Source organism: Sturnus vulgaris, chromosome 2 (assembly GCF_052056855.1).
Source record: "Sturnus vulgaris isolate bStuVul1 chromosome 2, bStuVul1.hap1, whole genome shotgun sequence".
Lineage (NCBI taxonomy): Eukaryota > Metazoa > Chordata > Aves > Passeriformes > Sturnidae > Sturnus > Sturnus vulgaris.
Genome location: NC_142244.1, coordinates 86,458,437 through 86,486,154, shown reverse-complemented (window position 1 = coordinate 86,486,154; position 27,718 = coordinate 86,458,437). Strand labels below are relative to the sequence as shown.

The window sequence follows — 27,718 nt, the reverse complement described above, 5'->3', positions numbered from 1 at the left end:
CCTTTCCCTTAGCTGTTGTTTATGCTTTTTGGGCAATGGTTATCCTTGGTTCTCTAGCTGGGAAGGGATTGTTTTGTCTAACTGCCCTTTGAAGAGAACTTACTAACACCTAATATGAAGTTTCAGTTACATACCAAGCAGCAGAAAGTCTGAAAAATATAAAGCTTAAACCCAAGACATCACAGTAGTCACAGTAGTAATATACTTCATTTACCTTTAAGAAAGACCTCTCAAACTTTAGGTTACTGACTGAATTTCAGCAGAAACACACACAACAGTGAAATTCTAATTATCAAATATTTTATTTATTCAAATAAACAATTAGGTAAATAGCTATGATTGATTTTATCTTTTTTAATGCAGGTGTACTGATGCCAGAATTCTAGAGAAACATTCATGGAGAGGAAACAGGGCAAGTCATCTCATGCAGAACAAATTCCACATTTACTTGTCCAGAAATGTACCCTTCTGTAGCACAATCTACTGCTTTACAGGAGATTAGCTATTAGCTGCAAAAGTTTGCTTGGAAAAGGCATAGAAGAAGGATAAACGTCAAGTCATATCTGACCACCTTTGAAACATCTCAACAATCCAGTCGTTTAAACTAATACATTACACACTGTCATCTTAATCCTACTTAAACTGACCAGAGTTACCACTAAAATTAGTAAGCATTTCAACATTTAACATAAAAAATACTGGTGTTTCATGTTCTGCTATAATCCATTTTGATAAATTAATCTTGCATTTTTTACATCAGCTTCTTGTAACAGTCTTCTTAAAGATTTCTTAAGAACCACTAAGCAAGGAAGATGAATGCTTCTTAGCCATTTTGCAAAGGAAAAAAGGCCAAAAATTAACTCAACGAACCTTCTAAACACCAAGATTTGAGTCACATCACTCCACACTGCCCTGTGACCCAGTCACAGCTGAAAAATTAACGGAAAACGTAAACCATCAATTACGCATAATTAAAGAAAAAAATTTCCTTTTTTCAGCATGAAATATATTTAATGTATTTTCAAGTAAGACAGTTTACATGGAATGAATTTTACACTATACATGTTTTTTGATGTTGAAGCATATACACACACTGCCACAACCAACACCCTTAAATACCTGTACATTATTTACATTTTAAAATATTTTACATAGCTCCAAAACACCAGCATCATTTACCTATATACATTTTAAACTGGAGTGCAAAATGCTTACGGTTCTTTAACACAGGAATTTCAACATAAATCCTGCTCAGTTCTTCCTTAATTCAGTGGAAGTGTGCGTTAACTTTGTTCCATGCCAGCCATTAGTGACAAAGCTAAAGATTCCACTGTGAAACAAACCATAAAAAAGTAGTTAATATTTGTATTTGCAGCACTCTGAAAATATTTATTGCAACATTCAATTCTGTCCTTTAATAGGAAGATACCGATTAACTTTTTAAATTGTAGTACTTTGGGACTTCAGACAGTAAGACATTTTGTAAGTCTCTGACAGCTTAGATAATATTTCACCACATTCAACACCAGCTACCTGTTAGTTATTTCACATGGTAACAACTAGCAAGAAATTAGCTCCTTTGTTCGAAATACTGTTGTACACCAAAAAAAAAAAGTTGTGGAGGTTTATATACAGCAAGCCATTCTCATGGAGTGTTCTGCAGACAAGCTCTTGTAGCTGTGAGTAGCAGTGATGGCAGATACTGCCTGTTTTAGACACAGACTCATTTAGGTTGGGAAAGACCTTTAAAATAATCAAGTCCAAACACTAACCTAAGACTGCCCAGTCCACCAATAAGTCATGTCCCCTAGGCACATCTACAGGTGGTGTAGAAACCTGGGAGAACATCCACCTGCATCCCAGCTAACAGTGATGCCCCACAACATCAGTGAGCAGTTGCCCCCCTAACTCAAACTGGCACTGATTAACAATTTAAGCTCATACCAGGGTTGTAAGTGGAAGCATAGATATGTCATCTGCTGCTGCTTCTACTGCCAAGAAAGTAACTTCCAACAGATGGACAGAGCCAAGAGCCCAGTGTAGTTGCAGCTGAGGCACCATAACACTAAAATCTTATCTGCTCAAGATATATCACAGTTGTCGTTGCCAATACCAACAAAAAGAATGCTCTTCTATGCCCCCAGATCTTAGTTTCATTAGTTTGGAAAAATGCTTGTCACTTGCTTGGCTACACACCTTCCCCATATCAAGTAAACAGATAAACTGAAGATAGCTGTCACAGAAAAGCTTGGCACAAATACTCTTAAAAAATAATGACTTTAACTTAATAAGAGGTAAGTCTTGGTGTCCCTCTGTGCATAACTCACAAAATGAGATTATTTAAAATGTGCCAACAAACATTAGAACAGATTAAAACATAAACACATTCCTAGTAAACTTGTGTAAATGCAGGTATTTGAAAAGCCTCATGTACTTACAATGGGGAAAAGAGCCTCGACAGACAGCTTTGTTGAGAACAGTTACAAGAAACATGTGACAGTTTTTAAAATCAGATTCCATCTTCTCTATGGATTCCATCCTACAAAACAGTTTAACAGAGGAATGGTTAACAGACCAGCCCCTATGTTATCTTCAAAGTATGACCAAAATTTCACAGTAAATGACAAAAGTACTCTTTACATAAAATTCTGGCTTGAACTTGACAAGAGCATCTGAGCACCATCAAAGGGGCATTAATAATTTCCTCATCATTTTAGAAATCTCTGCAGTGACTTGGAGGAACTGTGTGATTCTAACTGACAGCTATCATTTCTACATAGGTTTGTAAGCCAGAGAGCCTTTCCTGGTCCTTACTGCTTTAGAGGTCCTTGGGGATCTCAAGGTCAATAAAACAGGGACACCCACATTGCTTTACTCTCCGCTAATGTCTTGAATTCCACTTTGGACTCTATCAGCTAGCACTCACCAGTCAAAGGAGAAGACATAGTTCACAACAGTCACTCCTTTCCTTTTTCCCCTCTCCCAAGAAGATACAGATGACACCAGCAATGACTTTTTCCTGCCATGTGCAAGAGCATGCAACTATATGCCCCGAGTTTCAGTCTTTATCAACAGCATTCGTAAATAATTTCTGACACTCTGAATGAGAAAAACACTCCAAAAATAGCAACTTCTTAATGTCACAGGAGAGTGAGATCTAAGTTTTAGGTAGCATCTGTGGCAAAAAAAATTAGTCCTGAAAAATATGAAGTAAGCCAGTCCACACCAGCTGGCTTCAGGACCATACATCAACTTCTGAGTGTCTGACATAGCCTTGGAGACTTGCCCAGTATCATTCATCCTTCAAGCAGCAGGTTGCAAAAACAGAAGTACAAATGGGGAAAGGAGTGGCAGCAAAAAGGGATCCAGAGGTGCTGGTTAACAAGAACTCAACAGGAGTGAGCAAAGAGGATGCCCAGGCAGCCAGGAGAGCAAACCCCACCCTGGGGTGCATCAAACACAGCACAGCCAGATGGACAAAGGAGGTGACTGTCCCACTGTATTCAGCACTGGTGCAGCCTCACTTGGAGGTGCAGTTCTGGGCACACAATCATACTCAGAGCTGCAAGATTATGACCATGTAGAATTTTACATACGTGTACTTACTTCCAAGCCCCTAAACCAGCTTGCCAACGGTCTGCAAACATCAGTACTAAATTTAACACTTTCATTATAGCTTCCTTCACAAAGCTCACCTAAAATAATTAAAACGCAAGGAGTAAGCCAGAAATTCATTGTTAAGCATAATAATTTTCATTATTACACTGCAATCCAAAGGTTTCATATGCTATTTAATCTGACCTGAAAAAACAATCTTCTAAGTACAATGTGATTCTTCCAAAGTGAAGATGTTTGTATTTGTTCTTAATTCATTTCTCAGCTGACTACTTGGATGTGGACTTTACACAGACAGTATGTGGGATAAAAGGTTACAAGGCTATCCAGGTACCTCCATTCCCTGACATACCACTATGTGTAATCTTCATAACATTAACAAGCCTCAGTTAGGTCAAAACCTCCCATCTTCTAGAAACAAGTAAGTCATGTAATACCCAATATAAAGAATTTGATTTTATCCTCTTTTCTTGATAGAATTGAGCTGAGAACAGCAAGGGAAACTGGATCTCAGTGTGAAAAGCTACCACTTCCTCAAGAGTACCTATATATTGCTTAGTATGTATGCTGCAAAACAGCATGATTAATACAAAACTACTCTCTTGTCCTGGTAACTCAATACATCAAATATACAAATTTTTTACCCACCTTTTCTCTCAGTAAGCAGCGATCATGAATTGTAGATAGGTATCTGTAATGAATCTTTATCAACTGATCTAAGTCTTTGGCTTCTTCTACCTGATGCTGAAACTCCAAGCCTGTACTGTGGAGAATCTTAGAAAAAAGACAGAAGTTATTAAATTCAATGCTGCATGCAAGTGATTATGACTTCCTCCTAATATATTTTTAAAGAGCCTGAAATTGCATGATTCACTTGCTCTTCCCTCTCAAATTGTAGGATTAGCCTCCGAATTACCATCAATAGCAAAAATTTCAAGCTCTTCTCATAACTACACAGCAACATTCCTCACATAAATAGCTATACTGCCACTACACAAGGGCACAACGACTATCCCCAGAGAGGCTGAACTGGAGCATATACTAATTTTATTAAAAGCAAAAAAGGCAATAATTGAGCAGATATGCATCTACAGGCATTGCCTTTGTATTTGGAAAGTCATGTATACACTGTATACTAGAGATTTTTGAGAAGAATCCATCTAATGAAAATATCTGTTGTAACACTTTTATAAGCATAATAGCTCTTAAGTTACAGCTTACAGAAACCTCTTTTTACACTACTGTGCTTAAGTCATCTAGCACTGGGAGAAGCAGACAAAAGAATCAGCAATACCCAAAGATCAATGACATGCATGTTGAACTTCTAAAGCATTTTAAGAATTACTGATTTAAAATGGCCAAGGTGAAACTGAAACACGTGCAGAAACGACATTTTATTTATATTTTGCTTTTTGGTTGGGTTTTTTTTTTTTAGGTTTTAAAGGAAAATTAATACTGCATCTCCAATTACAAGCTCCTAATATAAATGAAATTGTGATCTAAGACAAACCCTAGTCATGATGTAGTTGTGCAGGCTGTTGACAAAATGCATAAGTTTCACTCTTAAGAGGAACATGCGATGTATTTGTTGTTTTATACTTTCTTTCTGTGGTCCAAATACAGGAGGCGTTCCTTGTTCCAATGAAGTTCCTTCCTTAACCTGTGAGTTTTCTGCAGCAGAGACTAGTTCTTAAAAAAACAAAAAAAATTTTTCAAAAACAAGAGTGTGGTACTTTTTGGGAAATGACCTAACCAAAAAGTCATACCCATAAAGTCTAAACAGTAAAAAAACACATACTTTTAGGAAGATAATTACTTAACTGATGGTCAAAATGCAGATGAACCCATTAACATTCTAATTTATTTTTCTAAGACATGAAGTCTATATCCACTTTACATGGGACAGGAAGAGTATAAACATTAATTTGGTGCAGTAAATACTAGAAAATCTCTTTCTATAATCACCCAACAGTTCACTGTTTCAATCTCAAATAGAGTATCTTTTTCATCTTGTTTTCTTGTCTGCAAAGTATTAATCATAAAAAGACTATACATAAACATTAGGGTGTGGTAGACAGACTTTCTTTCAATAGCAACATCTGTAGAATGAAGTAACAAGTTTCCAATATAACTAAGTAGACTTGAATCAAAGAGACAAAGGGAATGCATGAATGGAACTGCCCCTGAGGCTGAAAAGAACTGAAAAACACGCTCAGCTTAATATATGTAATTTGCAACACTAACAGTGATTATTATTACTTTATAGAATTAATCAAAATTCTAACTAGTTTATACTATTTACTGCAGAAAGCAGAAGACTAATCATATCCTTAGACCACAAAACAGAGTATCTTTCATTGAAGAAGTATCTTACCATCAAATCGTAGAACATCTAGACTATACTTGGCCCACTTTATTTGCAGTAAAAGCAGAAAAACTTGATTGTAAATTTTTTGGCATTCTAAGCTTATAACTATATCCACAGGCCAAGGAACCTAGAAGGAGGAGAGGATAATAAAGATAGAAAATGCAAGTCACTTTAATACAGCATTTTAAATCTCTTCTAGAATAAGAATTGCAGCAATTTTAACTCACTACCTTGTAACTCAATGTCAGACCATCTAAGGTGTGGACAGGGAGTTTCTTCTTTGCTGTATCAACACTTTCAAACGATATTGACAACCTATGCAAGGAAACAAGTAATGTAATTGGTGAGAATCTGTTTAAAGTGAGTAATTAGTTTCACTAATTTCTGTTTCTCACTGCTAACCGCTAACTGTCTGACTAAATCTGGAGGACTTGGGTAAGAAAGAGGACAACAGCTCAAAATTTCATTAAAGCACATTATTTTAATGAGTACACGATAATTAGTATTGTGTACTCATTAAAATACACAATAATATACACAATAAACAAAAACCCAACTTATGCAAGTTAAGTGTGAAAGAAACATAACTAAAGCATGTTTTGCACTTTACCTTGCACTGTCCTCTGGATAGCGTTGTCCAACTGCTTCTTGTAGGTGAACATTTAAGAAAGCAACATTCTGCCAAGTTTCCTTTTCTCTAATTTTGTCAAAAATAGACGTATAGAAGTCATACATGGTATCTCCAGCTTCAAGTAAGAAAAAATTTCTCATTGCCTGCAAATATTCTACAAGCCTGAACAAGAGAAACATAAAACATTTCCTGAGTCTCATCATACTCATAGTGAATGTAACATACATAGTAAATACAAAACACAACTGTTGCAGAAACAAAAATCTTTAAAACTCTTCACAGCAAAAACTCAGTATTGAATACAAACATAACAAAGCCTACAGTGAATCCTTTGTTTAATCAAGGCATTTTTCGCTGTAAGCTTTAACTGCTACACTAACTTCACTGGAAGCTATCCTGCAGGCTAGGTAATTCTCAGAAATAGCATAGTTTGGAAATCTTGTCCCCCTAAAATGAATTTAAAATGACAATGCTACTAAGAAATACTGTTTGAAATAATATCCCCACCAAACATCCACTGATGACAAATGACAGCTTTGCTGTTGATTCAAGCTAGATCAAGTTTTCACCCAAGAGTCTATCATGTCAGATCCCCCTTTTCTCCTTAACGACTTTACAGCCATTTATCAAACTGGAGTAGAAACACAACATAGAATTGCTTTTTAGTGATGATACACCACTGGTAATCAAAAGACAATGTTAAGGAAAATGAAATCTAGTTTCTTACCTATAATCCTTCTTTAAAGTTTGCATCAAATTACCACAGCATTCCAAGTATTGTTTGTCTATGTGAGGATAAAGACAAGACCTCAGTGTCAGTTCGAAAGTCTGGCAGGTCACGGATTCTGAGGATCTATCCACACACACATCCCCACCAGTAAACTTCTCATGAAAGTCACTCTGTTCCAAATATAATCTTCAAAATAAAACAAGATACTTAGGGAAGAAGGCTCATTATTCATACAAGGTATAAAACTATGTCATACCTTCGAAGATTTTAATCAAATTTGGGTCTTCTGCTCTGAAATATATGGTGCAGGGGTAATACAAGCTGATTATAAGCAGAGCATGTAACCAGCCTATAAAGTGATCCATCATACTGTTTGTGTATCACCAGACCTAAGAGTATTACAGAGGACAGCATTCTACAATCACATAATTGCTTAAGGCATACCTCTGAAAAACATCAAGTTCAAATATTATACAGCTTACTAAACAAACCCACTTTGATATGAACTTTTAGAACTATACTGCGCATATACAGCACTCAGATGAGCTTCCCAGGAATGAAAAATAAAATTGAAGAAACAAAAACTCAACCAACAACTACCAAACAAACAAACAAACAAAAACAACCAAAAACCGCCCCACACATGGAGAACTGGTTTGAGGCATCTTAATTATGGGGTCCCTACATATTATCTATAATATTATATGATGGGAAGAGAGTATCTGTAGTCTAGATTTGATAAGTTTAATTGTTTTTACACAGAAAGCATCAAATTATTGCAATATTTTATAGAAAGGTAGTTGCCGGTTGTAACCACTCTAAGAGGAAGTCTGGCTCACAACAGCTATTGCCTAGATAGACTAAATGAGATGGATGTGGAATTAATGTAGCAATTCGGACAACCGGAATAATCCCAATAAACAAGGGAAACAAAGTCCCATCTATGATTTCTTCAAAACAAGTTCCTCCTTTTTTAATGTCTGTTTTAAAACATGTAAATAGACAATTAGTATTTAGTAAAAACATAAATAGCTATTTTCTTATTTGTAATCATATAATAAGATTTTCAGAGTTTATCTTTCCTGCTAATTTTCAAGACATTTATACACTATAGGACTTCCCTCACTATGAAGAATGAAGAATTTTTATGCAAATAAAATGAATTTTGGAAGGCTTTTACAATTAAATGATTTAAGCACACCAAAACTGAAGCTGCATTCTTCTAAGAATATAGAATAAATATATTTTGGTGCAAATCAAGGAAATTGTTTACAAAAAACAAGCAAACTCATTGAAAAGTTCAGATTTTACAATGGCATTCACTATTAAACCACTTATTTGCTAAAAGCCTGCTATGATAAAGACTACTCCAATTTTCTATCCCACCAATTGCAAGTAGCACATTCTTCACCGATTTTAATTGTTTTTCTTTAACCATGCAGAAGCAGAGTGTCTATTTAGCTTCTGTCACTGATTGTTGGTGCTCATCTGTATTCTGAACTTGCTGGTTTTCAGTAGCACTTGCAGCAATGAAAATGTGATCTACCAAATGTCACCAGGCTGAACACCATTCTCAACAAGATCATTCATTTACCTGGCAAAATTAATAGCCAGCAGTGGGTCATGGACATCATCCAGTTCCAAGTGTCTTTCTGCTATAGACTGCATCTTAATCAGGCTCTGCTTTGTGGCTTGCTGTTCTGTAATAATGTCTGGAACAGATTCCTCCCCGTGCCGCAGGCGAGACTGCACCGATTCCAGGAACAGCGTATATAAACTCTTCCGTTCAGCATCTGAATTGGGCAACACATTGAAGAAAACATCATCTGAATTCAAAGAACTCCACAGTCCAACATTTAGAAGCTAATTTCTAAAATACGACATTTAGACCACTATTCAGAAAACAAAATACCCTCAAATGCATATTTAAAATTACAGGACTAGTCCAATGCCTAATGTCAAGCATATGTTCAAATCCACTGCAGAATGGGTATCTGAAATATTAAGTATTTTTGAGATTGTAAAGAACTTCCTACTTCAGGTGCAAAAGCAATTAATTTTTAGCACCTGAGAATCTTTCAGTATTTACTGAAGTGAGTCTCCAAAACAATGAACTATCTCTACTTTTAAACATGAAGAAGAAAAATGAATAAAAACACCTTTTTTCCTTAAAAAAAAGCAAAAAAACCCCAAACAAAACATTAGTTACAATGTTGTATTATGTTTTACAATCACTCAAGAGGAATATCCTAGATATCCAAACATCTTTGATCTACTTATGAGTAAGCTTTAAAAAATAAAAAATCCACATGTTATCTTAGATTATTCAACCACTGAGTAATGGAAAACAATTATTTATAAAAAAGCTACTGGTTTTGCTCTTAGAACATACAAATTGCTTTTGTCTCATAAAAAAAAATGTTTTGTAATCATATGAAAAGAAGTTTGAGGAAAATTTAAAGCAATAAAAAGAACATGGAATTCTTAACTTTATTCACTTTGTTCTTATCACTTGTTTGCATTGGAAGAGTGTTTTCCATCAGACCTGAAGTTACCAACCACAATACTGGCATTCAACAAAGTGTTCTATTATTCTAAAGCCAGAGGAAACCCATTACCAAAAAATACACCCATACTGGTACACAGCCTAAGGCTCAATGGTAAAAACTGACATCTCACCTCTTGATGCAGCCTGCTGTGGAGAACCGTCTTTGCATTGAAGGTTCTTCAACAGCTGCATGGATTTTCCAGCCATGATAATTTGCTTTAGTACAGGTTTCAGAAAAGAAACCATTGTGTGCTGTCTGCTTGAAGGGGCCTGATCACTACCAGAACTGGCACTGGCATTATCACTCATTTTCTCTTCATTCTCTGTCTTTTCTGACACACTATATAATGTGTAGGTAGCATACCAAAAATCTCTGTGATTAACTGGAACGTTTTTGTTTCTGCAAAGAAATAAAAAGCTCTTGAGTATTTTCCTTTCCAAAAAGAAACTTCATTAATAGAGGATATGTATCCTCTTTGTTCTGTGCTTAGCCCTTCTCTTAGCATAGTCATGAAGCTTTTTCAAAACTGTGTAAAATTAGCTCATCCCTATTTGCAAACTATCTAGACACTTTGAAAAGGATAAACAATTAGCTCATGGGAGATAAAACAACTGTGCAACAAAATAAATCCTAACAGCAAGTCAAATGGAGCAATTATGATTAAATTTGTCCAGGATGTTAACTATTCACAGTGGCATGCATCCTTAGTGTCAAAATGGTGAGTGACTGACTTGCACACTTACTTAAAACCTCAAACTGAAGTAACTACTACTAAGAAAGCCGAAAAATTCTAGAGTAGGTCAAACTCAATCTGTAGTTCACTTTGGATTTTTTTTCTTGTTTACATCAGATACACAGTTTGTTCTTTGAAGTCAGATGGAAAAACTTTAATTAGACAATTAAAATTAGGTAATTAAAATGAAGCATAAATATAAGTTGCAATCAGTCCTGCTGGTAGCACTGAAAACACAATTATAGAACCACAAAAAGAGGACATAAGGATGCTAAGGATCTCTGCTACTAAGGAATTACTACAATAGTACTCTAAAGCTGTTTTCTTACTTCATGCTCAACTCAACATGTGTTAACAGACACAGGTTCAATTAAGTTTGGCATATAGGTAAAAATGGATTTGTAATTACAAGCCAGAACTTTAATTTCCATATTCTCTTCCCACTCCAAGCTGTCAAAAAAAGAGACCAACAAAATGTAGCACAGCAACAGAACAAAAATTAACAGCTCAAGTAATGTTTAGGGTATGTGCATGTAGTTCAAGACACCATATTAACTTTACTACAAGTCAGAAGCAATGAGTATTTTAATTCCAAATAGCATCATAACATAATACGAAATTAAAAGTAAATTTTGGAATTTTTGCAAATGTCTTGGGTATGAAAAATGGTTAATTGCTTAAAAAAAGTCAGTACACTCAGAGTCAGCCTGCTCATTATTTCCTATAGATGGAAAAAACCCAAAATAATTGATTTCTACTCTAGAACAGTATGTGGTAGAGATCTATATCTATGTAATTTCCCTAATGGGAAGTTTGAGACAAGTTACAGAAGTATGATTAAGAAATTAATTCTTAAGCAAGATAACAAATGTGAAAACCTACTTTTACGTTACCCTAGGTTTTATAACAGGTTTACTTGCATAGCATTATGTGTGTCTAGTATCAAGCATCCCTACCTCTGAATAATAAATTCCTTTGCAGGATCAAACAAATTACCATGGACTATCCACTCATCCACTGTCTGTAAGTACGGCCTCACAGTTTCAACCCACAGAGAGAACAAAAGGGATACCTGAATTTAAAGGGGAAAAAACAAACAAACTGGCTGAATTTTTTTTATAACAAGCTTTGAAAGCAATATGGTAAAGTCTAATTTCTTAATTGTGCAATCACAGTTCGTAATATATACATAACTACACTTAAGGATTTTAAAGATAAAATGTTAAACTAAAAATTACAGCTTTTTTTTTTGATGGAACCCTGCACTGTGGCATGGTTCCCCTTGTTACTCTTGTCATCACAAATCCAAACAGCCCTTTTTCACTCTAACATCTCTGAAACAGTAAGGGGTTGTCATAAAACACTCTGTGGTTTCATAACATCGAAATCAGAAAAACAAAAGGATATAATGACATCAACTATATTTTCAATAGTATAATCAAGTTACTGTAAAAATCCAAAAACCCACATTTCAGCATTAACTGAATTATGCAGTTGTAGAAATAGGAGGGAAAGCTATTCCAAAGTTCTCTCTTCCAAAACAGCTTCCTGGCCTCTGATTTTCCACAGTCCTTCCTCTCATAAAACCCATTTTCGTCCAGGTTGAGTGAACTCATGTCAAAAAACAGTAATGCGTTAGTTACTAAATCCAGTAACTAATTTAGTTCTAGTGTGCTGTTCTATTAAGGAAGGAATTATTTCCCCTACCGTTTGCTCAGATGCCTCTCCAACACTGTCATACTCAAGAATAGCTTTGTAGAGGGTGTTAAGCAGATGAGATGCTCGTACAACATTTCTAGTATCAGGAGGCACTTCTGCTACTCCTGTGCTGAACACCTTGTGAAGTACTTTCAGCTGTGTCAGTCTGGGAGACAACTTATCTATTACTATTGAAAGTGTGACTGTTTTATCTGGAAATAAAAAAAAAACCAAGATGCATAAAATAATAACAGAAAAGCAAATTTTGTCAGTGCTAATTATTTGTGTGTTCCCCTCATGTAAAAATTCCCTTGTACTATACCTTTGTTGATTATGCATTTTTCAATTTCAGTAAGTTCTTCTTTAAAGCTAATGAAATATTTATACAAAGCCCACATAAAAGCTTGGTAAGTTCTGAATGGGGCTTCAGTAGTCTTCTTTGGAGTGGAAACTGTTCCATGCATTATGCTTTCTGGGCTGTGTCCCATCACTTCATCAATAAACTTCTGTAGTCTAAACACAACTTGACCATATGCTGCTATCTGCTCCAATACAGATCTCAGGCAATTCTGATTTAAAAAAAAAAAAAAAAAAGCCTTTTAGAATCATCTAACAAAAACTGTATTTCATAAAGCCTAAAAACTGAATTACAGTATTAGTTTCATGAATTAAAATATTATAAAACTCTGCAATTGCTATTGCTTCATCACATTCTCAGATACAGGAACAGCCCATTCAGTTTTATTAAGCCAGATGCTCTTATTTAGACAAAGCATTGTTAAAGTATGTAGAAAAATTGTAGAAATTTCCACAAGCAGTTTAATTTTCTATTCCCACGAATTACATCTTTCTAATGACATATTCCTCAGAGATTCAGAAACAACTTACATGGGTTAAATGAGTTACAATAATATCATTCCGCACAGTCACTTTTCCATCATTCAGCTGAAATATAAAAAGCTTTTTCACTCCTGAAAGTAGCCTTGAAAAGAAACAAAAAGAGTAGTAATTTTCCCCTTTAATGGACTATATATAATTAATAAAAGAAATAACTCTCCCTTGCCTAAAAGTTTATTTTCTTTTAGTAACAGGAGACCACAGATCAAGTTCGATGCCATTGGTACTGTAAGTTGTTGCCAGAACAAGAAAACACTGGCATGAAGTAAATATTTCCTAAAGTTTCTTTCCAGTTGAGATAATTTCCAGCTATAGGATGGCTCAGCCTGCTTTCTAAGACTGGACATTGTTTTATAAATCTATACGGACAAGATAAGAACAAATCGGTTTTTTCTAACAATTAGACTTGAATAATCAATGCCCAAAAAAAGTAGTAAGCTACTTTCTTCTTTGTGAATCACAGAATAGAAAGGACCTTCAAGATCATTTAGTTCCAGTCTTCAGGCCATGAAGTGACCCCTCTCTCACCAGACCAGGTTGCTCAGAGCTCCATCCAACCTGCCAGGGATAGGGCATCCACAGCTTCTCTGGGCAACCTGTTCCAGTACCTCAAATGTGAATGGTTAATACATATACAGCATAATTACTGTCAAAAACAGTGTAAATTAAAAAGGCTCTGTTATACTTCCTTCTTCTGACATCTTCAAAGATAGTCCTCTCATTTCCTTGAGAGAAATACTAAAAGTCAAAATACAAGATTTGTGATGCTGCACTCACCAAAGAGTTTCTCGTATAACCTGAGTTTCCGTGACCAGTGTCCTCTCTTCTGGCACATACAAAGGATCACTGGTGTACAAATGGTGGTCCCTTAGGAAAAAAAGGAAATGAAAACAATTTAATGGCTGAAACAATAGCTGAATCACCTGAAAGTAGGAATGAAGCAATAATCTTTAGGCTCAGTTTTGTTCTGCTCACATCTGAGCCAGATTCAATGCTCATGGGGACATTCTAAGTATATAAAAAAAGCAGTTTATTTTCATATTGTTAAGCAACATACTGTGGAAAACACTCAAATATCATCTTGTCTTACATAGCAAGACAAGAAATTAAGCAGCAAATGCCTGAAGTACTGAATTTCCAATATTTTAGGGGCAGGAGGGGGAGGGAGGTTGTGGGTTTGGGTTGTTTTTTTTTAAATGATTCAGTTATTTCTGTTCAGTTATTTCTCATTCAGTGCCATGAAAACTTATTACTTTCCAGAAAAAAAAAAAAAAAACCTAGGCTAAAAAAATAAAATAACAATTTTTCTAATCCATATAAGAAAACTCTCTCTTTAGCTCAAAAGTTTACTTAAGAAGTGGAAACTTTCATAGCCACCTAAGAATTTTCTCTTATGATCCTGTCTTATGCAATTCTTGGTAAACCATCCTCAGTACCTTTTCATGTTTTAGAGAAGTATAGAATGATTATTTACATTTTTAGTACTTTTACTCATTAACATCATCAGTGGCAAAAGTCATGCAACCACACTCAAAATTTAAAAGCCCAAATTAAGTAATACAATTATATGTCATACATATGTAAAATATACATCTGCTAACAACACTGCAGCAGAAGCAGCGTTGCTTTTTTCATGTTACTCATTTTCTAATATTCACTGCAAATTGTGGTTCATAACTGGCTAGACAACCACCTTATACTAAAATAACTCCTTCATTAAGAAATTCATTAAATTAAGAAAACCAAGGGCAAATCTAATGAACTTCATTACTGATACATTAAAATTTGGGACAGGAAAGAATTAGTCTCGCTTTTATTTTTAATTCTCATTTTCCTTCCAAGGCCATGACAGATTATGCAATATACTGTTTGAAGTTCCTTCTCTACACAAAATTTATGTTTAACTTTGTAAGGGAGGCACCAAAAACATTTTAAAAATTCAAACATTAGGGGACTCCTCACTTCCAGGACCGCTTACAGCATGCCTATATTAGCTCCTTAGAGATCTTCATAAGGGTCAAGCCAAACAAAACTCAACAGTAAGATCTGCACCTTTGAAAAATGAAACCTCTCTCTGACATGAGAAAATTGATAAAAATTAAATAAAAGGATAAGAATCTATTAATAGAAAAAGCAGCTCATGTGTTCATCTTATAAATTTGCACCCCTTTAATTCAGTTCTTTAGTGAATTGTAATAGCTATATCTTTATGCTTCCAACAGAAAGAGGCTTAAAAAGTCAATATTTAGCATTATATGCCAGGAAGGAGTATGTAATTGATATTGTTTTCTTACCAGACAGCAGCCAGATTGGAATGCAAGTGCAAACTATGTGAAAAGCGAGGAGCCCTTCCTGTCCAGTACTGAGGAACTACGTGCTGCTCCAGCCAGCTGCGGGCATCAGGCTCACCAACTGTGAAAACATGTGACAGGCAGCAAGGTGTCTTTATTTATGCAGGAAATGCTTACAAAACACAGGAAGAAGTTATTAATAAGCCTATTCACTCAGCTGCAGAATCAGAGATCTTTTCAAATGAATTACCATTTACAAGCACTTACACTTTACTGCACTGGGAATTTAATACCACTGTGCACAAATTAATTTACACAGAAATGCCGCATTTCCCAAATGCTGCAAAAGTCCTAAAAAATAAGCCCTTCTCAGTCCTGGTGAGGACTATGAGCTGTTTTGGGTGCCACAATATAAGAAAGAGCTATTAGAGTGTCTAGACAAGGGCGACAAAGACCGTGACATCCCTAGAGGGGAAGCTGTATGAGGAGCAGCTGTGGTCAGTTGGTCTGTTCAGCCTGCAGAAGAGGACGCTGGGTGGAGACCTCACCATGGTTCACAGCTTCCTCATGAGGGGAAGTGCAGGAACAGACACTGATCTCTTCTCTCTGGTGACCAGTGATAGGGGCCGAGGCGATGGCTTGAAGCTGTGTCAGGGGATGTTTAGGCTGGATATTAGGAAAAGGTTCTTCACCCAGAGGGTGGTTGGGCACTGGAACAGCTCCCCAGGGCAGTGGTCACAGCACCAGCCTGACAGAGTTCAAGGAATGTTTGGACAACACTCTTAGGCACATGGTGTGACTCTTGGGGATGATCCTGTGCAGGACTAGGAGCTGGAATCTGATGATCCTTGAGGATCCCTTCCATCTCAAGATATAAGATTCTCTAAGCTTGAAGATGGTTTCACATGGTTTCCAATTATTTCTCAAAAGTGTACTTCTTCCTCAGGCAATTCTCAAATGCTATATACAAAAACAGGCTGACTTAAAAAATAAACTGCCAAATGTCATCAACCTTATCACTACATTCCTCTTTATTAGACATTTAGTACATAATCTAAAACAGTTTTTTTCTAAAATGTGATTGTCAACAGAACTTTATCTAATCCCAGTTAGACAGCTACTGCTTATATACAGTATGCAGTTGCCATGTGCCAGGTAAACTGTACCCTATAATATTTTATGAAAAAGAATACAGCTACATTTAATACTCCCTTGAGCTATTCAAGAGAAAGCCACTAGTGTTTTAACTAAATAAACCTTTTTTTTTTTTCAGAAAGATTTCATACTCACAACTGAGTTAACTATTTACACTGGAAAGTAAATTTCATGTCAGCATTCTGATACTTAATAATAAAAATTTACATTATATCCATACAACTACATGCTGCATTTACTATAAATTTCCATTTCTATATTGGAATATCCATGTAAATTTCCACAGGAATGAACAGAATTCTTCTCCATTAACAGTAACAGAAACCAGATCAAACTTTCCATATTGTTTCCTTACTGTAAAAAAAACCCATCAGTAATGAGCAGTAAAATGCATCTGATGTTACAATTATAGATCTGTACTGTGTTACAGATCACTGAAGAATAATTTAAAAAGCTGCATTACCTTGCTAAATTTTAGTATCTATATCAGAAGAATTACAGCTTATTCTAACCTTTCCAGGAAGCATTAGGCACTGTCTTCTTATTTGGATCTTGGTCTTCTAAAGGTGTCCTGTCTACTTGAATACCAGAGTCCTCCCTGCTCAAGGGCTGAGTGTCCTCTTCCTCTTCACTTTCTCCAGACCAATCCTATGAAGTGCAACAAACCCCAGGACACTTCAGTACAACATAGCTGACACATCTATATTCAGCTCCTATTCACGACAAACGTTAACTATTCTTTTTTACACTATAAAGTAAATTCAGGACACTAGGACTACATAACTGTCTAACAAAGAATTATTTAAGATATATACAATGTTAATAACCAGCAAACGAGAGATCTGGAAAAGATCACAGAACTGCAGCAAGTTCTGATTAGGTGGAAGCAAGGGTCAGCAGAAGCAGACAGTTTAACTGCAGGACTAAGTCAAAAAATTGTGGGAAAAAAATTATTTGTATTACTGTTATTTCGCTTGGGTCTGTGTTATTTCATGGATTGAGCAGAGTACTGGGGAATCCTGCAAGAATCAACACACAGAGCATACAAACTAGGACAACTCAATCAGGTCTCTAACACACTCCAAACCAGCTTATACAGTTGGGGTTTTTTACCTCAAGAAATTACTTACTGGTGTATCTATGCCAAAGTAAATTTCTTCTCCTTCCATCAAATACTTTCCCCAATCAAATTCTTCTTTTTCTAAGAGAAATATAAACATAAAAATAGTAAGTATCACATAACTCTGACTTTGTTTTCCTCTAAAAACACTTCCAAAGTTAAAAGTATCTTGATACTCTATAGCTAAAACAAAAGACACTTCCACTTAAGGTTACACCACTGTTCCATTAACAAGGTTATGTACTTTCAACATGACATAGATTGTGATGTATCAACCATGTATATCCCTTATTAATTCTCAACTTTGTTGCTTATACACTCAAAATGTATCATCAGCACATTTAACTCTATTATGTTACACTAACCTACACTTCGATCCTGGAAGAACATGCAAGAATGCAACACACCACTTATTGTGACTAATAAGTCCCATTTAGCTCAATGGAAACATTCTAAATGTACAATTTAAATATGCACAAGGATCCCAGACTGTAAACAACATAAATCAAGAACTGTCTTACTCTCCAAGAAAAGACACCACATATCCATGATGTGATGTGTGATACTTTCAAAGTAACAATCACACTTACAACATATGACATCTTAAACGTGAAGCTTACTCAACTGTAATTAGTGTTGTTTGAGATAACTTCTTCATATTCACATTCCTGGAATGGGCTGAAAGTGCATTCAAAACACCGCCGAGGGAATGTGCAGAGATCATTCAAAAAGGAATCTTAAGATGCAAGATTTTCTTTAGGTTAGTCTGAAATATTCTTCTTTCAGTCTATGATATAACATTGTAAACAAATGGGGGATGGTATCCACTCAAACTTAAGCACAAGCCTCATTTTCAGGCACTGAGTGAAAAAGTCCTACTTTAGAAAGCAGGCAGCTGGGATCTCCCTCTGGAAACCTTCAAATGTATCTCCCTTTCCTTGATTATGTAGGAAACGTACAAATTTACATTACCAAAACTTTTTCAAGAGATCTAATATTGAGGTGCAAGACAGGGACTCAGGATAGAAACCCATTGTCTGTCTTTGAGCATGTAAGCACTGCTGAACAGGTAGAGAACGTTTGTTTGTGATAGTGGTACAAGTCAAAGAGAGTTCCCAAGGTACTTCAGTGGCTGGAAAACTTAATTAAGTGATGCAACATAAACAAGGGTAGGAAGGACTTGCAAGCTATTTTAAATGCATAAATTATAAAGACAACCAATAAAGCAATGTGAAATGAAGGAGATAATAAAATGGAAAGGAAAAACGTCCTTTTTATCAGATTGCATTGCAGATTGTATCTTTCATTAGCCATATAAACATCTTGTAAACTTACCCATTTCTTTGACTCTTGGTTTTTCCACATAGGTAGTGTTGGATGGTGAATCAGACAAACACAACAGAAGAGACAGTATGGAATAGTGTGTATCCGTCTTTAAAACACATTAGAAAAAAAGCAAGTCTGTAAGTGCTCTAAAAGATTTCGCTTAGTAATAAAGTGAGCCCATTATCTGCAGGAATGCTCCCTGTTAGTTCCCATTCCCCAGTCCTGAATTACAAAAATAACATCTGCAACATGATATTGAATGTTTTCCATCTTCTTCTGCCTATTAATTAGCCAATCAGTATACAAACCCTTCAAAAGCAGCCACAGCCTATGCTGCCTCTTACTGAGCCAATAATCAGAGAATATGGAAAAGATGCAAGTCCTGTGAAAGTAGGAAGTCATCTCAGGACATACTTAAGGGATAGCAGACAGCCACATAAACGTGGATGAACTGGAAGGACACAGGTATTGAGCCTACAGGAAACTAAGTCTTAGCTTCCCTTTTCACACAGCCAATTATTTCAAACAGAGGCTAAAATGAAGTTAGCTGAAATCACTACGTTTTAATATCATGTTCACATTATCTTCTCAGATCTGAAAAGCTACAAAAATCTTTAAGGATAAATCTTTAACTCCAATATTGCAGTTGTGAAACAGAGGCCTTCAATCAGTTTAGAATACTGTGTCAGCACTGGTACGGTCCAGAGATCTGTATTATTGTCTATTCCATAAAATAAGTTTACCAATGTACAACCATTTATTACTATAAAAAGATTTTTCTTTGGCCTCATTTTAACTTTACAAAGATCTTCAGCCAATCATTTCACAACCATATAGACACATGGAGATTCTGCTTTCTAAATCCTTATACACTTTCACACATTCATAAATACATAAAGCTTTGGAATGAGTTCCACTTGCATTTTAGAGAAAGTTACTCAAATTTCTGATAAAGCAGCATGATACTCACCTCTGTACAAGGATTATAACATGTTCCTACTGAACACTACTGATTTTGTCAAAGAAAACCAGTAGGTCACTGACAGAATCACATGTGTGAGCTGGTGTTCCACTTACCAGTCAGAGAAACCAATAAATACTTAATCTTCCCAGTTATGTGTCACTGCTAAAAACTAAATGCCATTTAACTTCCCAAATATGAGATTAATCTACCTATAGCCACACCCCAGTTACATTTTCAAAAAGAAAAGGAAATTAAAAAAATCTTAGGATACTTGCAACATTCAAATATTAAGTGCTTGCTCGGGTGTTTGGTTAGGTTGGTTTTAATTTCATTCAAATCTCAAAAAATGCACTACTAAAGGTACATTTTCAAAAATCTAGAGACTACAGTATAGTAACAGAATATGCCTAAGCTATTAAGGGCTCCTGGGTTTGCCCCACAAATTAAAAAGGAACCTAGAACATGCAAAGAAAGAGAAATGTCAGTTCAATGAGAAATCAGACTGCAACTCAGAACACACCATTAAAGAACACCATTATATGGAGCACCACTTCTTAAATCAGAAGCTTAAATCTCCCAAGAGCAGGAACTTTCTAAGATCCAATTCATTATTATACTGCCACACTGCAAAGAAAACTAAGTGAGACAATTTTTGCCAGATTCATCCACTCCATATCCTAAACTGATTTGATACAAAGAGTATCAATGGTGAAACACACCCACAGTCTCAATATGGCAGCTACAGAACAGGAGCACTTCAACTGAAAACCCAAAAACCAAAACACCCAGATGGATTACTTAAGGTAAAAAAAAAAATTGGCAAAGAATAAGAAATGCTCAGTTCATTGTTGTTTTAGAACAGACAGTAATCTAGATTCACCTAGACTCCAGCTACAGCATTTGTTCAATGCTGACCTTAGAACACCTCCTCTGCAATGAGATCATGTACTTTAAGTCATGAAACTCCATGTGCTGAAACTCTGAGAAGATAATAAATGTATTTGCATTTCTGGAAATTCATGGCCTGAACAGCAACTCCAAAGCCCACTACTAAGTCACCTGAAATTTCCAACACATTACAACTGAAGGAAAAAATAACAAGAACGAAATTGCAATGTACATACCTTTGTTTCTTCAGTACTAGGGAGTGGCAAGTTCAGAAATTTTTCTGTTAGTCTTTTCCAGCTTGCAGCTTTTCCAAGGTCAGAATGAATTACCAATTTTTCATGTATTCTAATAACAAAAATAGTATCAAGAAGGCTTTTAAAATATATATATACATATATATAACCAAAGCATTATTAATATACAGACATAAAACTTACCCTTCTATTGTTCTCTCTACTTTATGACTGTTCACATCAAGAAAACGGTGAAATCTGTGTAAGAAATCTGCATTAGAATATGTTTAAAAGAAAACTGAAGTAGGGAAGAAAATAAAGCTGATTTACATATATGAAGACAACATTACTAGTTTAATAATGCACACTTAATTCAGCAACAGCATTAAGCATCAACAAAATTCAATCTTGGCATCTCTTAGCTCAAGAAGGATTAAATATAATTGGCCTGAAAGAAAGAAAAAACTGAATACAGGTTACATCTAACCAGCACTCTAAGCTGAATGGAAAATTACTACTACACCAGCAAACTATGCAATTAAAGTATGCTGTCTGCTAAGTCAAGTAGAGCAAAGAGATCAAGAACTGTGCTGTCAAAGGCATTGGTGTCAAATGCACAAAATTATCTGGGACCTGCATCACAGGCACAGGCAAAACAAACACCCATATGGGAAAGCCTCTAAACCCAAATGAAGCTCTTTTTTATAAAGGACAAGGGAGAGTGTCTAAGAGAAAAGAGAGCTTGATCAAAAATAAAGACAGATATACCAACGAAGGTATAGATATGTACAGAGACAAAACAAGAACTCATGAAAGGTAAAATTGTCTTTGGAGACTAAACTGGGCTATGAATAGGTTCTTCAAATACAGAGATTAAAAACCAGGGAATAAGATGTGACAACACTGAGCACAAAACCAAAACACTCTATATGCCCTCAAAACCAAACCAATGTTTCCAGCAACAAGTGAGAGAAAGTGATAAAATTCTCATGACCACAGACAGAAATGAAAACTGCTGAATCCCAGTCATGAGCAACAGAAAATATATTAAACAAAAATATTGTTTAAAAGACAATATGAAATCACCTCAATGCCAAAGTAATGAACCAGAAAGTGAAACTGTTAGCAAGGATTTTTAGTAACTAGCACTGCAGGATGAAGATAGGTCCAGAAAGAAGAAAAAAAGACTTGGTTAACTACAGACATGTTAGTCTGATTTCAACTGTGTACAAGGATTTGGAATAAGAGCACAATAAAATAAAGCTCTGACTAAGTAGATGGCATTTACGTTTAAGAAAATATCTAATTTATTACAGCACATTAGCTTACATAGGAAATCATTATTTCAAAGTGGTGGTAAGTATAAGAACTGGAAGATTTAGAATATCACACTGAAAAGACAATAAAAAAATCAAACCAAGAATCTGTTCTGAAAGGAAAAATTAAGCTGCAGGGAAGTTATTAGTGAAAATTCTTTAGTCTGTTACTCAAAGCTTTAATTAATGGCTAACATACATGGGAAAAAAATCATTTTTTTAGGCAAGTTGGGAACATAATAAATGGAAGAGGACTAGAGTGCTGCATGAAGATATAAGAGAACTACAGTACAGACACATCATCAAATCTAACAATACAAATTATTAGTTTCACAAAATTGAATTTAGGAGAGTTTTTACTAAAGGTCTCACTGTTTGCAAACGTAATACTAGATAATTTCAGGCTGATGTTCCATGCACATTCCTTGGACAATAATTCTGGCACGAAAAAAACCCTTCCTCTTCCCAATCCTCCCTGTCAAAAGTTTCTTGTTCACTCTGAATCACCCTTTCTGTTTTCCTGACACGTAAAAAACTCAAATAAAACCCCAACAGTTCCCCAATCTAAAAGAGCACACAGCTACACAAGCACCTGGGTGACCACAACTGAGGGCGAGATTTGCATATTAAAACAATTTTATTTGAGCCTATTATTAGTTAGGATTCATAGGTGTAATGCAGTTATGCTACTGCTTCCCCAAAAACGCATTTTATCAGCATGAAAAATGTAAAGTAGCACTAATTTTATATGGATTAACTACTAGCTGCATACGATTTCAAAGAGGCAGCAGTTAGCGATAGTAGGGTAACTGGAAATACATCATGTAAGAGCTTCACAGCTTTCACAGAACATTCCGAGTTGGAAGGGAGCCACAAGGACCACTGAGTCCAACTCACGCTGGCAGAATAGACTGGAACAGTAACTGTGATAACTGTGTGTGAAACTTGAATAAGGGCATTTGAGGTGGCAGTATAAAGGCAGTAAAAACCATGTATTACAAATTAATAAAGCCCACGTTTCTGACAAGCCCAAATAACACCAAACACGTTCTCCTCCTGCAGACTGATAACCTTTCACACAAGCAGCACTGCATTCCTAGCCAGAAGGTTTCTCTCAACTTGGCAGAGTACTCCTCACTCGCTCACTTTATACAACCATAATGTATCTCCCTCCAAGAAAGTTTTGGGCGGCTAAATGAACATGCTGAAAGGCACCTTTTAAAAGAGCAGGAGAAAATCCCTAAAAGGCCAAGATTCAAGCGTGATGGACTAGCAGTCATTGAATCTGTGGCAGCGACTCGTACACAGCTTCCCCGGACACGGCGGGCACGGCGGACCGCGGCCTCATCCCACACCCGGGGACCCTCCATGCTCCCGCTGACCTGAAGTTGGACCAGGCGAAATTGAGCGCCGCCTGGAAGCGCTCTCCGCCCAGCTCCTCCTCGGGCAGGCCGGTCACACAGCGCACCAGGGCGCGGATGGCGCGGTCCTGCTCCTGCTCGAAGCGGCCGCGGGGACCGGGCGAGGCCGGCGGCGCGGCCATGGCCCGGTGGCGGGGCAGGGGGACACCGGGACGGCACCGCCGGCGCCACTCCGGGCCGCCACCGCCTCCTCCTCCTCTCGCGAGGCTTCCCAGGGCCGCGCATGCGCGTGGCCGCCGCGCCGGGAGCGGCGGAGGCGCGGGCGGCTGGGGCCGTGAGGGGCCCCGCGGGAAGGGGAGAGAGGGAGGCAGCGGGAGGCAGCGGGAGGCAGCGGGACACTTTTCTCGCCGGCAGGGCCACCGCCGGTCTAGCCTCACTGCTTCAGTATCCCCCTGTCACGGAAACGCCACCTGTTTTCCGAAGGATCCCCATAATCTCCCGGCATCAGTAACTGTCAATTACTGATTGATTGCAGAATCAGTTAGGTTGGAAGAGCCTTCTGAAATGACCGAGTCCAAGCTATGACCCAACACCACCATGTCCATAGACCATGGCACTGAGGGCCATGTCCAGGCTTTCCTTTAACGCCTCCAGGATGGTGACTCCACCACTTCCTTGAGCTGCCCATTTCTAAATCTAATCTAATATCTGATCGCCCTTTTTGTGAAGAAATTCATCCTAATGTCCAACCTAAACTTCCCCTAGTGCAGATTAAGACTATTTGCTTCTAGGATGATTACTCATCCAAACAGGAACCCATGTGTTCCTCCCTGACTGAATCCCTGCTTTTGCTCAGCTGGAGAAACCACTGCTGGTGGATATTGTGTACATAGATCCTGAGCAGGGAAATCAGGAGTGCAGTGAGAAACCAGCTTGTCCCAGTTCCATGTCAAACCTTTGCTGAGCAGCTTAAAATGCTTTTATCTGTTCATTTGGTGTGTTGTTTTGTTTTGTTCTGCAAGGACAACAACCTGGCTATGAAATTCCTTCTAAAAAAACTAGCCAAATCAGTGGGAAATGGTATTATTGTTCAATTCCTGTAGCAATCCCTGCATTGCTGCAGTTGTTCTACCCTTCACTGTTGGGTTTTGTCCCTCTTGATCTAATCAACAATTGTTGGGTTGTAATCCGCCTGACCAAAATTTTTTATTCCTCTTCTCCATTAAGAAATACTGGCACAATGAAAGGAGTAGCCAGTAATGGATCAGGAGGAGTGGTAGGAAGAAGGCATCAGAAATGCCCTAATAAAGTTAAAACATATTTAATGTACCAACATAATGTGAAGAATTATGTAAAAATGTAGTGGATAAGATAAAATAACTTTTAAATTCTTTTAAGTTAGGGCATATTAAGAAACACTAGTACATTTTTATCTGGGTAGATTACATCCTACCCTAGGGTTGAGATGCAGAACTGCAAGGAAATGGTGGCCTGAGTGTATTTGCAGGCAGAATGCTCAGCATGAGCATGAGCTCAGAGAGTCTCTGCTCCAGGGCCTTTCTTATAAAGCCTTAACTTAATGAACATTCAAAGGAAAAGTCTCTAAAAACCTTACTGGTGTTCCTCAGTCTTCTCTTGACATTGCCTGTATTTTCCACATTAGATTAGCAGCAGTCTTTTCTTTTTACTCTTTAGCTGATGTAGCCAAACATCAAGCCATAATTTGTTGTTCTATATTTTCACTAATGGTCTGCACAGTCAGAAGACACTCTAATGGTTAGTGCAGTAATAATTAATAATTGGAATCCTATGATTGGCTTTTAAACAAAATTTTAATATACTAAGAATTCAAGTGTTCCTTATACAACATAACTGTGGTTTATCACTTAATTCCTATGTATTTAAGCATACCTGTGCTACCCCTGCAGTCACTGTTCAGAGGGGAAGTTCTAGGCTTTGCATCACAACAAGAGTATGTGTGTGTCACCTTTGCCCTTTGTGGTGAGAGGAGTGTGGCAGCCACCTATTTCAGGACCCCATCACAAAAAAAAAATTTCACAGTGAGAAGGAATCCAAATCTTAGCAGCTGCCTCGTCACAAGCTGAGTATCATGAAACGTGGATTTTAATGACAGCAATGTCTGAAAGATTTCCTGCTTCCCAACTGTCTTGTACAAGTCCATTTTCCCTCACACCACATCCTCAGCTGTGCTGTCTGTGGAGCAGCATGGTGAAATGAAACAGGGAATAAGTTAAAAATAGTCTTGTTTTGCTAGGAGTTTTAACTGATCAATTCACTGATCCATTCCTTTGGAGGTGTCAAGAAGTGAGACGAACCACACTCCCAGGCAGTAGAAAGCCTCCAGGCAATGAAAGTACACCCTTTGTGACTGGTGAATCAGAAATCTGTTGCTGGTTTTTAAAACAGGATACCAGGGCTGGGGCAAATGTATAACATCTGTGCTGCCTCAGTCATAAAAGGCTTTAACACTACAAATCTTCTCCTTTTTTCCCCTCATCACAAGCCTCATTTCTATTTTCGTTTTACCAGTTTACAGTAGCAGGGCTTGGTATTTGATTTCAGCTGGGGGAGGGAGCACTGGACAGGGAGAAGTCATGAAGACCTGCTCTAGAAACAAATTTAAACTAGGTTTTTAAGTAAGATTTAATACTAGGAAGCTTAATAATTTAGTTAATTATTCCTTTATATTCATGTGGCAACTGTCTCTTCCCACCCAACTTTCCTTCCAGGTCCCACTGCTATGAGTTAGAAGTATTTTAAGTAAAATCTTCCTTTCTCATAGGATTAGATTATATTTGGGAGTTGTGTCGCTTTTTGTAATGTCATGTTACAATGTTACCTGTGTCTAGTCAAATGTTGGAGGAGGAATTACAAAGCAAACCTTTTGGGGAACTGTGTGTCCTTTAGAGAAACTGCTCTGAGCAGGCAACCACTCCTCTGCTCTTCAATCCCAACTGATGAGCCAATTTGCTAAACAGCATTATAAGGCAGGTGAAAGAATGCATGAGGTGAAACACATCAGGCTGCAGGGGAGGGTTCAACAAGCCAGCCACAGGAGTTCATGCTTCATGCATCACTGTTCCCACCTCTGTTACCAAAAAAGCTGTGAGTGAATTCCACAGAACAGATGGACGGTATATTTAAAACACTGTGTTTGAAGAAGTACTTAAGATTTTAAGGATGTGGGGTGTAGTTTTTCAGTGAATCTATAGAAACAGTCATTTAATAATTAGCTGGGGGGGAGGGTTACAGAACACTGTTCTGGATTCGCTTTAACACCATCTTTGGCATATATAAGACTGATGTGCTGAGCTGCCTTTTTATGGTCATGCAAAAATCAGTCCAGGTGACTGACTACTAGAGGAGGCTATAGCTCATTATTTACACTAGAACTCGCACAAAATTACCTCTGAAAAGCAACAGGAAGATGGTGTGCCTGATCTTTATCCTTAACAGGAAGGAGGGTATCTGATAACTTTCTACTACAATATCTTTGAAGTGCACTCTAGCTTCTTAAACTCAATCCTTCATCTGATAGAGTTTTGCAACTGAATGTAGGACAGATTTTTAAAAATGCTGAGACTGATGTTAAGTCTGCATTTTATAATGGTTTGCACTTCCTGTTAGTTGGATGTATGTTTAAATAGACATTTCAGGGCCTTAGTTTAGAGTATCATTAATTGTAAATCCAAACCATTTTTGTGCAAGGCTAATAAAGATTTGATATAATGTTCAGCTTAGGTTTATGTGATCCATCCCATCACAGCAGTAGGTGTAGCTGTAACACCTTGTGTTTGGTGCCATGGAAGACCCAGTCACAGG

At 37.0% G+C, this 27,718-nt stretch overlaps 1 protein-coding gene across 2 annotated transcripts; it reads right to left on the bottom strand.

Moving 5' to 3' along the window:
• Window positions 1-283: 283 nt before the first annotated feature.
• TUBGCP5 (tubulin gamma complex component 5) lies at window positions 284-24,072 on the bottom strand. Of its 2 annotated transcripts, XM_014892437.2 has the most exons (24): window positions 23,897-24,072; window positions 21,403-21,456; window positions 21,202-21,310; window positions 19,123-19,219; window positions 18,413-18,523; window positions 17,798-17,868; window positions 17,180-17,315; window positions 15,516-15,633; window positions 13,999-14,088; window positions 13,213-13,306; window positions 12,647-12,893; window positions 12,334-12,536; window positions 11,583-11,698; window positions 10,024-10,292; window positions 8,939-9,137; window positions 7,342-7,530; window positions 6,594-6,776; window positions 6,214-6,298; window positions 5,990-6,110; window positions 5,126-5,304; window positions 4,264-4,389; window positions 3,607-3,695; window positions 2,439-2,539; window positions 284-1,330 (listed from the first exon to the last, which is right to left on the bottom strand). In XM_014892437.2, exons 1-24 carry the CDS (start codon window positions 24,055-24,057, stop codon window positions 1,284-1,286), a joined length of 3,195 nt encoding a protein of 1,064 aa, XP_014747923.2. In that variant the 5' UTR covers window positions 24,058-24,072; the 3' UTR covers window positions 284-1,283. The 2 variants fall into 2 exon arrangements, with proteins under 2 accessions (XP_014747923.2, XP_014747930.2); XM_014892444.2 differs by lacking the exon at window positions 18,413-18,523.
• Window positions 24,073-27,718: the final 3,646 nt, after the last annotated feature.